Below are 13,899 nucleotides of genomic sequence, written 5' to 3'. Positions count from 1 at the left end.
CAAAACAACAACAACAAACCAGTCCTATAGCTAAAATTAATTACATAACAATACTTAATATTTTGAGAGCAGACTTCAGGTTTTATATTTAAAAAATCTAAACCTGACTTCTATTCATACAGTGTCAAATACATGTAGTGGGGGGAAAAAGCAGCAAACAATACATTCTTTGAAAATAAGTAGCCTATAATGTAATGTAATAAAAAAAGAAATACACAAGTAAAATATAAATACCTCAGAATTTTACTTTGGTACAGTATTATCTGAAACGTATATTGATAAACTGTAAGCTTTTAAATAGGTGTCTTCTTGTACCTGCTGCACAAAATTGCACACTGAGAGATTGAACTGTAGTAACTCCCTTATCAAATATCCTACTGTATACCCAACACGCTGTTGGTTGCTTAAACATTCCCCCCACGGAGAAACTGCCCTTTTAATCTGAAGCAAAAGCTTACATTTCCTGTCACAGACTTGCTGTCTCTTGCTACCTTGACGTGAGCTGTAATTAAAGGACCATTCCTCTTTGGTTTGCTCTGCGCATGTTCCCGACTCAGCATTCAGGGAGTGAAAGGTTCAAGCTCTTGGGTATATTTCAGGGTGTAATAAAAACAATCTTTATGATTCATTACAAACTTGGCCAGAAAACGGCCAAAAAAAAAAAATCGATTACATTTTTTTTTGTAAACATATTATCCTCTGAGGTATTTTTATATGAAGGAAAGCCAACTTTCCTAAAGACATAACATTTACGATATCTTACAGACTTTGGCATTAATTATTCTAAAAAGTTTGAGTCGTAGGTGTATACGTCTTTGGACAGCAAATTTATTATGATGGAAAAAATATAGCCTTATTCTAACATGTTTCATTTAATAACAGAGCCAAAGCCCCGACCAGTAAGTCACAGTGAAAAATATAGAGATTTTATGCCACTAAAAATTATTTAAGAGGCGACATAGCACCAAGGAGAGCACATCGTGAGTATATCTTTCCAAATAGCTATTAAAATATATGTCTAATTACACAGCAATAACATACTCCTTCAACTTTTCTGCAAATGCATGCAGCCTAATCAATTAAAATAATTAACATGATTCATAATCTTTCATTTTGAAATGATCAATTCTGCATAATTATTAGCCTACCTTTACTTTTAGTATATTAAGATACTATAGTACAAAAAAAAATTCTGAAGTTAAAATGTGTACTACTTATCCATAACTGGGGACATAAAGCTAAATAATCATGTAATAATGTGATGAAAACATTGCATTGACATTCACAGTAGGGATGCACAATATTGGATTTTTTTGCCAATATCTGATATTTTCCAACCCTTTTTGCCGATTTCGATACCGATATATTAGGCACATGTGTTTATCCACCTTATTGCAGAGAACATCAAGTCTCCCCTGTAGTGGAATTGATGCCTACTCTTATTGTAGTGGCCCACTGGCAGATGCAGAAATAACATTACAGTGCTTTTTAAAATGTCCACATTCACTGGACAATATAAGAAAGTACTTAAACTTAGGTTATGTACAAAAAGCCATATTTATTTGTTTGTAACATTTTCTTTTTTTAGGGAAGCATCGAGCATTTAGGCATAATTAAAGTGTTGTTTTATCGGCAGAAAATTTATATCTCATTTTCAAGCCCCAATATGCAGATACTGATAATATGCTGATAATATTTGAGCATCCCTAATTCATGGTTTTGACTAGTGGTAGCACTGCCATAATTTAAAGAGTATTTGGACCAGAACTATTTTAAAAGGAAAGTTCTACCATTTTGTACATGTGTACAGACTAGAGTATATGTGTACGCCGTTATATGTTTAAATGGTAACCTTTTATAAAATTATCATCTGGCATCTTAGTGACCAACCAAAGTAACCAACCAACCAACCAACTAACTAACTAACTAGCTAACAAAACTAAACTAAACTAAACTAACTAATTAACTAGCAACGGCGTCGAGTTAAGAAGAAACCGTCACCCTTCCACCACCACACATCACTGAGCACCAGCTGCACTCCAGGCTGGGATGAAAAACTATTTCCATGACAACGCGTCACAACTTCCAAACAGAGTCAGTGCTCCCCACAACAGTTTCTTCCTCTGCTTCCCAAATGAATTCAGAGTAAGTAAACACCCATACGTTTAATATCAGAAAATGTTTATTATATTGTTTTTACCTGCATTTTCTGTAGACTAATTAGTGGTGTTACTCACAATTGGTGTTTAACTTAAGGCTCGAGTGAGTTAGCTAGCGCTAGCTAAGTTAGGCTAACTTCAGTATAGTCTTTTGATGCTAATGACTCGCTCATGTAAGCTATCGTCGAATAGGTTAACATTGTACCGGGTTTTCTTTCCATTTCTACTAGACAATCCACAGTTATCATGAGTAACGAGCTTCAATCGATACAATCTGGCAAGTACCATTGTTAATAACTTACTGACTTAAAAGTTGTACTGTGCTATGTGAAGCCATCATCAAGGTGACTACTCTCTGGTGGGAAGACACTACGACGTAGCAAATTACTGGTTCAAGTAGTACATTTGATAGTGAAACTCATATGAAGTAATGTTCCTTCTTCTCCGTGTGCATGTTTGTGTGTATTTTAACATTTAATTTCCAAAAACAGATCAACATGGAATAAATGGCCAGATCTCACAGATCCCAGGACTGTCCCAAAACATCAGTTCTCTTCCTGAGGACAGGGTCAGAGGGCGGAGGGCCGGAGTTTCAGAGAGTGATTCTGACTATGTCAAGCTTGCAAAACAAGGAGGGCATAAAGGTAGAGACATCTTCTCACCTTACATCTATTTATGTCCCTTTTGCTGGTTAATATATTTTGCAAACATTTATTTTTGTTCATTTTTCATGCTTGTTTAACAGGACTCTTGTGGCATGAGGACACAAATACTTCTAAACCTAACTCATACAAACCTCCAGACTGGTTCACTGGATCAGGAGACTATTTCAAACCAAGGTACTTGTGACATTTGTCTTATTAATATCATGCATCTGAGATGTGATCACTTTACGTTGAAAATATACTTCTACTGCTTGCTGCTTATATTATAATACTACTATTTCTGCAACTGGATACTACCAATAACACAATATGCTGTTAGAGCACTTGTAAAAAAGTACTATAGAATAGAAGGAGCTATATAAACAGTGACAATCAGCCACCATATGGCTGATTTTTACAGTTTATCCTTCATTATATATTCCAGCTATCATTAAGTATAGGATACATTTCATACCCCTATATTGTTTTTCTCCAACAGTCTAATTAACACTGCAGAGAAGAAAAACCCTGGAGCTTTTCAACCGCTAGAGCCCCCCTTTGGGACTGACAATATGTCAGCCTGGGAGAGGGATGATAACAGCAGCAATGGCAAAGAGAAGGTAAACAGAGAAATGTCATTTTAGAAGGATTTTAGCCACATGAGCCACCACAGTAACATTCAATTCTATCCCTGTTGTTGTTTTAGTCTGTTATGACCCTTTGTAACTATTAGCTATGTTAAAGATGCCGTAGTGTTACACTATATGTTTATTGGGGAGACAGAATTTTGGTTCTGGCGCATGATTGTCAATGATTTATGGTGAAATTGAGAGCATACTACCAACGTAAAGCAAGAGATGTTAAAAAGGACATCTGGGCTTTATTTCCATCCACAAAATAACCATCACACACTGCGACTGTGCTTTTTCTTCTGCAGAACAACAATGTTCTTCACAGCCAGATGGAGAAATTGCAGGCGTCCAATCAATACCATGAGACCAGCAAATTCAAGAGGATGTAAGTTCATGCGGTCACTAGATGGTGCTGTTGCTCTGTATTCTATAAGAGTACCTTATTTTCAAACTCTTTAAGACAGACTTGCACAAAATAAGTTTGTTATAGGCCAGTGTCACACACCTAAACTAATTTCCTGTTAACATTCAAGGCCATCCACAATCTCGCCCCTCCATATCTGTCCGACCTCCTCCATGTTCCCACTCCCTCCCGCTCCCTCAGATCCTCTTCCTCCTTACACCTGTCTGTCCCCTCCGCCCGTCTCACCACTATGGGGAGCAGAGCATTCAGCCGCTCTGCTCCCCGTCTCTGGAATTCATTACCACCCCAACTCAGAAACATCGATTCATTCCCCGATTTTAAATCACAACTCAAAACACATCTGTTTAAATCTACCTATTCCATATGACGCTATTTTAACCATTTTGTCACTTTTATTGTTTTTTTTTCTCTCTCTCTTTTAATGTGTATTTTGTGTATATATACATATATATATATATCTATGTACGGTGTCCTTGAGTGCCGAGAAAGGCGCCTTCAAATAAAATGTATTATTATTATTATTAATTTAACTAATTTTTAACATTTCAAAGATAAAGGCTAAAGGCTCATAAACATTGTACTGCAGTTTTGCACTGAAGGAGTACTGCTGACCTTTCCCTGTTTTTCCCAAATAGACTTAGATAGGAAAACATCACTTAATGACTTGTATGAACAAGAGGAACGATAACAACAACCATAAACTATTCCAATGTACATATTTGCACCAGACTGTTGTATTAAGATAGACTCAGCGTCTAGACAAATCTGGACTTTGAGCTGTTTGCTTTGGCTAACTTGTTGTCGGTGCTGGGTGTCTCTGTACTTTTAGTGAAATGTCAGTGACCCGTCACGTACTTACAACACAACAGAGAGACAACCGTAAAGACTGTGGTCATGGCACACGGTAGTGTTGATACTGCACGTCCAAGTCCACATTGGATCCACTACAAAGGAAAAAAAAGTCTTACCGTGAAACGAAACAGCAAAAAAAGTATCGATTACTTCTGTCACTGACTTGGCGGGAATAATTTTTTTCAGTCTTTTTTTTTCTTTATTCAAGTAAAATAATAAAGCTAAATGTGAGATAAAATTACTGTTTTAAAGGAATATTTTTGTTGGTTTAGAATAAGGTGAAGAGACATCGGAAAGACTGCTTTGTAAACACCCTCTGTTGACTCTGTGCACTTTGTTTTACTTTTGTAATGAGTAGCCAAAGTTTGCCGACAATGTCGAAGTCCGTGTGTCACTTTAGTGTCTGTAGCTGACCGAAAAGGCACTTTGTGGCGATTACAAAACATTGCATAATATTTAGAACTATGTAAGCATCATATATTTTCATCTCCATAAAAAAAATGCATTTCAATTACATTTTGCCTTAATGTCTTTACAGAGTATTCGACAAGAAACCTGCTCCTGTCAACATGTCCAAACTGTTGAGCTTTGGCTATGTAGAAGACGACAAAGAGAGTAAGTAGCACAGTATAAAGGCATTTTGCCTTTGCCTAGCGGTTTAAAAGAGAAGGCCTTTCAATCTTCCAGGTCAGCATAAATCACTTTCTGTCTTGCTTTTTTATCATGCAATCAAAACTCACTCCTACTGTGTTAAAAGGAAATGAAACCAATCAGCATATTGATTTTCTGTGAGTCAACAAGTTGATGTACGATGTAAAAAATTATGGTTACACAATTCGACATGTGATGCTTTAAAATGACTGCCATTCAGAAATTATGATGCCGTATACAGTAGCAATATAATATCCAGATTAAACGATGACTCATGCTTGTTTACATTTCCATCTCAACAGATTAAAGGATTGCCAGCGCGTGGGAAAAGGATGTACAAACCTTCCAAAAGGAATAGTTGCCATCCTCTCCTCTGACGAATATGATGTTTTTTACCCTCTCATGCTGAGCCACAAAGAATGTTTTACTAAGTTTGAATTGTTCCTTTCATATCTGATGTTTTACTCAAGTGTGAAAGAGCTTAACAGAATTAAAAGTTTGACTTTTTATTTATTGTCATTGTTAGTGGTGCTTAGTAGTTTTCAGGCACCAGTAACAATTGTGTTCAGTTTTTTGCTGTGTCTGTAACTCTCTAAAAGGAAGCTTTAAGGATTAAATGTTTGATAATTGGAATAAAATAAAGTTGTTCTAAACGTGTTTGCAATCTTTTTTACTTTTGCCTTATATATATAAAAAATGCATTACATTACAGCCAATTTTCTATGACTCATAAAGTTTAATGTTTCTTGATAGGAAGCAGAATGTGACGCAGATTCTTTTGGAAATTGCACACTGAGTTTCCGATGGTTATACATTAAGCTGCCTCTGTTTGTCATTGTTTTGACATTCGAATGTATTGCGTGCCAGTGTCACAGGTTATCTCACTGTTCTTTGCAAAAGCTGTATGTCATAACACATCAGCGAATCACTGGCTTCAGATTGGCTATTTTTAAGACCCTAAACACGCCACTCTCAGTGTTTACATCACTTATGTTGTTTTCATTACCTCTGATATAGTTTCCTTTCTGAAGGTATACTGACACTTTGGAACTTGGACAATTAATCATTATCTTCTAAGTTACCGCGCTCTGTTTGTTTTGGGGTGGATGGATGTTTTTGTGAGAAGTGCAACTCCTCTCTATGGAACCAATCAGTGGACAGGTCGGAGGTCAACACTATATCAGCTCTGCAGTCGGACTCGATTCCTATTCTGTAACAGCTACAAGAAGCATTTGGACGTTTTACAGCGGAAAAAACTTTTTAAACTTCTTTTCAAAGCTTCATCTACAGTCATGGCACCGATTTTACTGAACTGTATGGGAAATGAACACAAGGAGTATATCAAGTGAGTATTTGATTGATATTTATGTAATGTTATTGAGTTTGCTAATCCTTTCAGAGCATATACTTGAGCTATCCATTTGTTAATATGCTGTCCTCTCTTGCTCTTAGACAACACGTCCAAGTGAAAAATCCCTACTTGGATACATTGGAGGAGGATATTCTCTACCACTTCAGCTTAAGCACCAAGACGCACAACCTTCCAGAAATGTTTGGAGATATTAAGGTGTGTGAAATGATCATTAAAAAAACTATTACAACATCAAAAGCGGGAAATCAGAATTCACCTGTCCACTTTCTCTGTCTCCCATAGTTTGTGTGTGTTGGTGGCAGTGCGAATAGAATGAAGGCTTTTGCCCAGTTCATCCACCAGGAGCTGAAACTTTCTGGAAACCCAGATGAGCTCAAGGATATCTGTGAGGGAACAGATCGCTACTGCATGTATAAAGTGGGACCAGTGCTCTCTATAAGCGTAAGTATTAGAGAACAAGGTTTTAAACTGTCATAGCTGGCTGTATTTCTAATGGGAAGTATTTCAAATTTTGCATTACTTGTTTAAAAATGTAGTTTTTTTCTAATGTAATTTTAATATTGTCTTCATCACAGCATGGCATGGGAGTCCCCTCTATCTCCATCATGCTGCATGAGCTCATCAAACTGCTGCACCATGCTCAGTGCCGTGATGTGGTCCTGTTTCGCCTTGGAACATCTGGTGGCATCGGTAAGAGCATTGATACTTTTATTTTGAAAGGGCAATCTTGCAAATGGTGCTTTCCTTTACTTTCTAGTGTGCAGTGAAAAATAGATTTTAAGTTCAGCCTGCTGTCATCTCTAGGTCTGGCTCCAGGCACCGTGGTTGTCACAGATAAAGCAGTGGATTACTCCTTCCGCCCCCAGTTTGAGCAGGTGGTTCTGGGTAAAGTCATCACCAGGAGCACCGAGCTGGATGAGGGAGTGGCCAGTGAGCTTCTGCAGTGCTCCTCTGAGCTTCAAAACATCCCGACAGTGATCGGAAACACCATGTGCATCCATGACTTTTATGAAGGTATAAACAGCATCTCATGCTCAGGGTTGTTAGGGATTACATTTCTTTAACAGGTCAAAATCATAAGACAGGAAATTACAAATCCTGTGCTGTGTCTCTGTAGGTCAGGGCCGACTCGATGGAGCTCTCTGCTCCTTCTCTCATGAAGAAAAACTGGAGTATCTGCGGAAAGCTTACGATGCCGGAGTGAGGAATATAGAGATGGAGTCCACAGTGTTTGCTGCTATGTGCCGCGTGTGTGGCCTCAAAGGTATTGTTTCTGATACAGAATGTACAGTCACACAGCGTGTTGATGTATTTAAAGACACAAGGGGAATTAGCATACTTCATTATTTTTCAATAAAGACATATATTGAACTCCAGCAGAATAAATATTTCCCGGTACTATCATTGATTTTTGAGGACTAATGACTTCTCCTTTTCCCTATCCAGCGGCTGTTATCTGTGTCGCATTGCTGAACCGCTTCGACGGAGACCAGATCACCTCCCCTCATGATGTTCTGGTGGAGTATCAGCAGAGACCTCAAGTCCTGGTGTCCCACTTTATCAAGAAACGCCTGGGACTTATAGTCTAAGACCGCTACGTCTCCCATCCCAACCCAGCCTCCCAAATAGAGGCATGGAGTGTATATAGCTTTGACTTATATGTGGATATGTATATATATACTATAGTTAATATGTTTATATGGACATTGGATACTTATTTAAATATGTTAAAATTGTATGATTATGTTAATGAAGCTAAAATATTAACAGTGTTGCATTAAAATATGTAAGTGTGTTTTGTACCTTAATATTTAACGCTGGTGCTTATGTAACATTAATTTTAATGTGTTCTCAATGTTGATTTTAATAATGCACATGCAGGTGTTACCCTGCACAGATGCCTGGAGGATCTCAAAATAATTCGGCCTTATGAAAAATGAACAATCCATCATGTTTAGCTCTGGAGCAAAGTCCGCAGACTACAGTGATTTTAGCTCTAACTACAAATCTTTGATATTAAGATATGAAAGCATTTGGATTAGAACATAGACTTTCATGATACTGTAACAAGTCGGAAAATAATTTACTACTAGGAAGTGTGCAATCTGTAAGCGGCCTCTAGTTTTAAAGATTTTTCCCTCTCACATGCTTGTTAGAAGAGAATCACCGTTTATTCCCTGGTGGTTTCTTTGACGATACAAGTAGATTTAATGGGCCTTCCTACCCTCTATTTCACTATTGTGTTATTATTGTAACATACATTACGTGTAGATGTAGTTGCAAGCTTATTTTCTGCAAATGCAAACTTCATGAACTTGACAATAGCCAATAAATATTGATAAATGTGCAGATAGGTTGTATTTGTTGGAGGTACACGTGGAGATACTGTGTTTGTCTGTATTTCTTATGAGATGCTGTAGAGTTCAAAAACCTACAATAAAAGTCAACAATGATAATTGCACAGTGTCACTCATGGTCAACACTGTAGGTACTTTCTACCAGTTTACTCTGTGATTAGAGCAGCTTTTGTAGCAAACAGCACCTGCAAAATATGATGCATTATTTATATTTAATTAAACGCAACCAGAACAAGACAAAGTGGGATTTAACGTGAGCCAAAACAAGCCCCTGATCAGAATTTAATGATGGATTTTGTGTCTGGTCTTGGTGGTTTAGGAGGCTTGATAACAGACAGAACCTCCTTGGCATACAGGCTGTGCTGCAGACCGGCCTCCCGCAGAGCCTGCTCAACCCGCACTCTTGGATCAGACACAATCTGGAAAACAGAAGTAAAAAGAAAACACGGTAAATAATACATTTCCAACTGTTGTATACAAGATCACACCCACGATGTTACTATTGTTTGTTGTCATGGTTTGATCCACATTGAAACAAGATTAATCAGTAATCCTTCACGGTTTGGTATTGGTGAATAAGATGCAATGACTAATGTCAAAATGTGCATGTGTTACACAATAACTAAATTCTAACCTGTTTCTGCAGTTATGACAAAACCACACAAACACACACACACACTGATTGCACTGATTGACTAGGTGGCCTTGAGATCAAGGCTGTGTATAATGTTCTCTAGATGTGGATAACCATTGTTTGACCAGCCAACCAGATTACATAATCCCTCCAGTGCACGGGTCACTGGTTGGTCTCACCCAAACTAAACTTAAAGCCCGTCTATCATAGACAAATATGGGGAAAGAGGGCTTGGGGGACCCATGAACAACTCCTTAATGACAAATCGTGATCCACATTTTTCAACCGCTCAAATTTATTGAATGAAAAATGGTGCCGTTTGGACCTGAGACAGAACAAAACATCACAGTATGTCAACATCACAAAACACAAAAGGATCAGACACAACCTGGAAAAACAGAAGTAAAAAAAAAAACACGGTAAATACTACATTTCCAACTGTTGTATACAAGATCACGCCCACAATGTTACTATTGTTTGTTGTCATGGTTTGATCCACATTTAATACTTGAAACAAGATTAACCAGTAATCCTTCACAGTTTGGTATTGGAGAATAAGATGCAATGACTAATGTCAAAATGTGCATGTGTTACACAATAACTACCACCACACACACACACACACAGACTATAACGTGCACTGATTGACTAGGTGGCCTTGAGATCAAGGCTGTGTATAATGTTTGTTCTCTAGATGAGGATAAACATTGTTTGACCAGCCAACCAGATTACATAATCCCTCCACTGCACGGGTCACTGGTCGGTCTCACCCAAACTAAACTAAACACTCCCTTAAAGGCCGTCTATCATAGACAAATATGGGGAAAGAGGGCTTGGGGGCTCATTATATGTAGAGCATTAGATAAGGAGTTCAGGGTAAATGACCACTCAGCTCTAGAGCTTTTGTAATCATACAAAGCTAAAGGTTAAAGGAGGGTGGATGTTATCATGCCTCACCTGTGTGTCCGTGTACGTGTTAATACTATAGAGAGGCGTTTGCAGCTCTAACTCCTTTATATTCAAGTGGCGACTCCTCCATGCCTCGGTATCTGCCATCATCCTCTCCGGGTCTGCCTCTGCCACCACCCCAACCTAAGATAAAGAGGAAGAAGAATTTTAGAAAGTGATAACACGCAATTGTCTTCTTACTTACTGCCATAAGGTGGCAGTGATGCCTCGATTAAGATAAGGATGAGTCCAAGTCTTCCCTTGTGGGTCAATTCATCTGACAGGGACAATCTGAGTGGTAGAAAAAGAGCAGATAATGACCCACCTGGTTTCTGAGAACCTCCAGACGAAGCTGTTTCTCCTCTTCTTCTCTCTGCCGCTCAATCTCCCTCGCCTCTCTCTCTTCCCTTCGCCGCCGCAACATATCAGCCCGAAACTGCACCCTAAGAGGGAGCACAGAGGATGTGGACATCAGAGCTAAACACCCCCTCTCCTCCTCTGCCTCTGCCAGCACCAACGTTACCTATCGCTCCTGACACAGCCGGCCTCCGGGCTGTGGAGGGTTTTATGGAAGCTGCCAGAGCGCGGTGCCTCTCCCATCATCTGTTTTTATCTCTTTCTCACCCCTTCATGAGTCAACACCATTATCTGGTATTAATGCCCGTCTCTGTGAGAGTCTGCAGAGAAATGCTAAGCAAATCACGCAGAGAAGCATATTTTTCAAATGAAGACGCCCATATTCTTTCACGAGTAACTTCGAAGGGATTCCCTGCTCTGTGTCGGCAAAAGTTCAATACGTGTCACACGATAACCAACCGATAACCGACTTTGGAGTAGATTGTAACATCGCTGCAGCAAGGTGAGAAAATAAATCAATGGAGATCTGCAAAACCAAGATTCTTAGCTGCTGGTTACTTGCTATAAAAGTGCATTAAGTTGGAGTCATTAAACTCCTTAAAATCCACTTTAATTTCTCCTTAACTAGCTGTTGTAATCATCTTATTCCACACAGAATGCAATCATCTTACCTTGCTTAGTTAAGTCTCCATGTTTGTAATGACTGCACAATTTTAATACATGAAAATTTTCTCGTCGTCAAATGGATCAATTTAAAATAACACAAAAAACATTTTGTGTCATTTGGAAAATTAGGGAATTAAAATTTCAAATTACGCTCTCTGAGTTGGCACATTGTTTAGCTCCACAAAATGATTTTGTAATGAAGGCAGGTGTTGCTTGTCACAGGAATTAAAGGGGAAATTTACCCCCTTAAGTACAATGTTTTAAATCAGTGGTTCTTAACTGGTTTAGCATCAGGACCCATCACCAACTCCTTAATGATAAATCGTGACCCACATTTTTCAACCACTCAAATTTATATTATGAAAAATGGTGCAGTCTGGACCTGAGACGGAACAAAACATCACAGTATGTCAACATCACAAAACACAATAGCAAACCAAAATGACAGGCAGGTGGCAGTGTGAGGAAATATTCCCTCTACAGTTCCTTCAGTTCGCAGCTTTATCAACAGAAATACATTAAATTAAAAAGTGCAACATAAATGCACCTACTGTAGGGCTCATCAAGTTTCCAGAATGTAAATGTAACTGTAGCCGGGATTACCCAATCAGTGGATACACAGAGTGTGAATAAACTACACTACTACTGAACGCACGTCATAGTAAAACCCTATGTCCTTCAAAATAAAAGCGCGGCATTGCCACAACCTTTTTTTCAAGCACCCTCTGAAAACAGCTCTGCGACTCCCTTTTGGGTCCCGACCCACCAGTTGAGAACCATGGTTTTAAATCATCAGTATGTGATGTTGAGTGCAATCAAGGAAGTCGTTTTGATGTTAGGTGCCGTTTAACTCTCTTCATTACTCTGTCTTCCAGATTCAGGGTTACCAGCAATTTGGTATTGCACTAACAATAGACTTTAAAAAGAACAGACCAAATCAAAGCAGCAGAGGCAGAGATATCCTGACTCTGTGGTATGGCTCCACCTATAAAAACACTTGATTCGATACTTCCCATAATGCAACAACTAGCATGATTTCATTAGACGCTACCTGCCTGCAAATTCCCATGTCGTTCAGACTTTCAAGCTCAACTGAGATGACCTTGATGACATCATATAGGTTATTTCAGACTTCTGCCTTTGACCACATTAAGCAACTGCTTAAAGAGGCTGAGTTGTACCACATATGAGTTGTAAATGAACTTGGACGTGTACAACTGGTGGAGTCGTGTGATAAAAACTGTAGCAACCTGTAGCTGTTGGAGTAAAGAGTAAAGTAGCTTGTTAATGTGTATTATAATATGTCTTGTCATGCTTGGTTATAGGCAAAAATGTCCTTTGAGATTTCATGGCTCTCTTTTAACATCTCTTTGAAAACTCAAGGTCCCATGATGCAGCGCCTCACCTCTCTTTATCTCGCCTCGCCTGTTCTTCCATGACGCTCCTCAGATCAGCGAGTCTCTCCCGGTCCCTCCGCTCCAGCAGCTCCCTCCTCTTCTGCTGCTTTAAATAAAACTGCCTGACCTGTGGGAAGAGGAACAACGATTTACAAAGAACAACGAGAAAAAAAGTTAACAGCAGCAACAAGCTTTCATCTAATTGGACTCCTGCGAAACTCCTAAGATCGTCATGTCCTATTGATTGTGACGGAGCAGGAATCAGATAAGTGTAAACAGAAAGAATGAGATGATATTTCAATGTCTGTCAGACTATTGTGCTAAATTATATGGAATCCATTGTAGCCTAAATGCTCTCATTAATCAGAGTGTGTCTCAGGTTGCCCGTGCTCTGGTAGCAGACCCCTGAGGAGAGAGTTAATGAAACGGTCAAACACACACACACATCTGGTGTTGTTGTTCCTGTGAGGACAATAACTAAACAAATGATCAATAAACACAGATAATTGTAACAAGGTAGGCTTTAATCTGATGCCCCTGCTTGCTCACAATTTAATCCTTAAAACGGTGCAACCACAAATGGTAAGCAACTTGTATTTGTTATTTTCAAACAGCATATGCACCTGATGTCCTAAAGATCATACCTTCTTATTAATGTGATGCAAGCTAGTTAATCAAAGGTGTCCAAAAGTTTAGGGTGGCTAAATAGCATTTCAATGGTTCTATCAAGCTGTGACCTCCAGCAGTCACTGGGGCGGTTTGCAGCTGAGTGGGAAGCTGTTGGGATGAGAGTCAGCACCTCCAAG

General features: G+C 38.8%; 3 protein-coding genes across 3 annotated transcripts in view; 2 read left to right on the top strand and 1 right to left on the bottom strand.

The window, feature by feature from the left end:
• The first annotated feature begins 2,405 nt into the window (after window positions 1–2,405).
• LOC138592621 (uncharacterized protein C7orf57 homolog) lies at window positions 2,406–5,334 on the top strand. Its single transcript, XM_069663454.1, has 6 exons — window positions 2,406–2,409; window positions 2,651–2,803; window positions 2,905–2,998; window positions 3,303–3,423; window positions 3,741–3,820; window positions 5,250–5,334. The coding sequence occupies exons 1-6, from the start codon at window positions 2,406–2,408 to the stop codon at window positions 5,332–5,334; spliced, it is 537 nt and encodes a 178-aa protein (XP_069519555.1).
• Window positions 5,335–6,654: 1,320 nt separating this feature from the next.
• On the top strand, window positions 6,655–8,323 carry upp2 (uridine phosphorylase 2). The gene is made up of 7 exons (XM_069663659.1): window positions 6,655–6,707; window positions 6,815–6,929; window positions 7,017–7,175; window positions 7,310–7,424; window positions 7,539–7,748; window positions 7,852–7,998; window positions 8,181–8,323. Exons 1-7 carry the CDS (start codon window positions 6,655–6,657, stop codon window positions 8,321–8,323), a joined length of 942 nt encoding a protein of 313 aa, XP_069519760.1.
• Window positions 8,324–9,366: 1,043 nt separating this feature from the next.
• Window positions 9,367–13,899, bottom strand: part of LOC138592882 (coiled-coil domain-containing protein 148-like) — a 28,915-nt gene continuing 24,382 nt past the window's right edge. The window contains exons 11-14 of the mRNA XM_069663776.1: window positions 13,102–13,220; window positions 10,999–11,116; window positions 10,683–10,817; window positions 9,367–9,510 (exon numbers count right to left, since the gene is read on the bottom strand). Of these exons, the coding sequence (XP_069519877.1) occupies window positions 9,367–9,510; window positions 10,683–10,817; window positions 10,999–11,116; window positions 13,102–13,220 (516 nt within the window). The remainder of the gene's footprint in view (window positions 9,511–10,682; window positions 10,818–10,998; window positions 11,117–13,101; window positions 13,221–13,899) is intronic.

Source organism: Semicossyphus pulcher, unplaced genomic scaffold (genome assembly GCF_022749685.1).
Source record: "Semicossyphus pulcher isolate SPU_LCO1_2020_fin unplaced genomic scaffold, fSemPul1.0.p SCAF_15, whole genome shotgun sequence".
In the NCBI taxonomy this organism is placed as follows: domain Eukaryota; kingdom Metazoa; phylum Chordata; class Actinopteri; order Labriformes; family Labridae; genus Semicossyphus; species Semicossyphus pulcher.
Note: the sequence above shows the minus strand (reverse complement) of the source record. Positions and strands in the feature narration are given on the sequence as shown.

Excerpts from the sequence above, each read along its gene's own strand:
- LOC138592621 (XM_069663454.1), top strand. Across the intron at positions 2,999-3,302 it reads GGAGACTATTTCAAACCAAG|TCTAATTAACACTGCAGAGA; the intron begins GTACTTGTGACA and ends TTTCTCCAACAG. Across the intron at positions 3,424-3,740 it reads GCAGCAATGGCAAAGAGAAG|AACAACAATGTTCTTCACAG; the intron begins GTAAACAGAGAA and ends TTTCTTCTGCAG.
- upp2 (XM_069663659.1), top strand. The coding sequence starts at position 6,655 with ATGGCACCGATTTTACTGAACTGTATGGGAAATGAACACAAGGAGTAT. Across the intron at positions 7,425-7,538 it reads TGGAACATCTGGTGGCATCG|GTCTGGCTCCAGGCACCGTG; the intron begins GTAAGAGCATTG and ends TGTCATCTCTAG. Across the intron at positions 7,999-8,180 it reads CCGCGTGTGTGGCCTCAAAG|CGGCTGTTATCTGTGTCGCA; the intron begins GTATTGTTTCTG and ends TTCCCTATCCAG.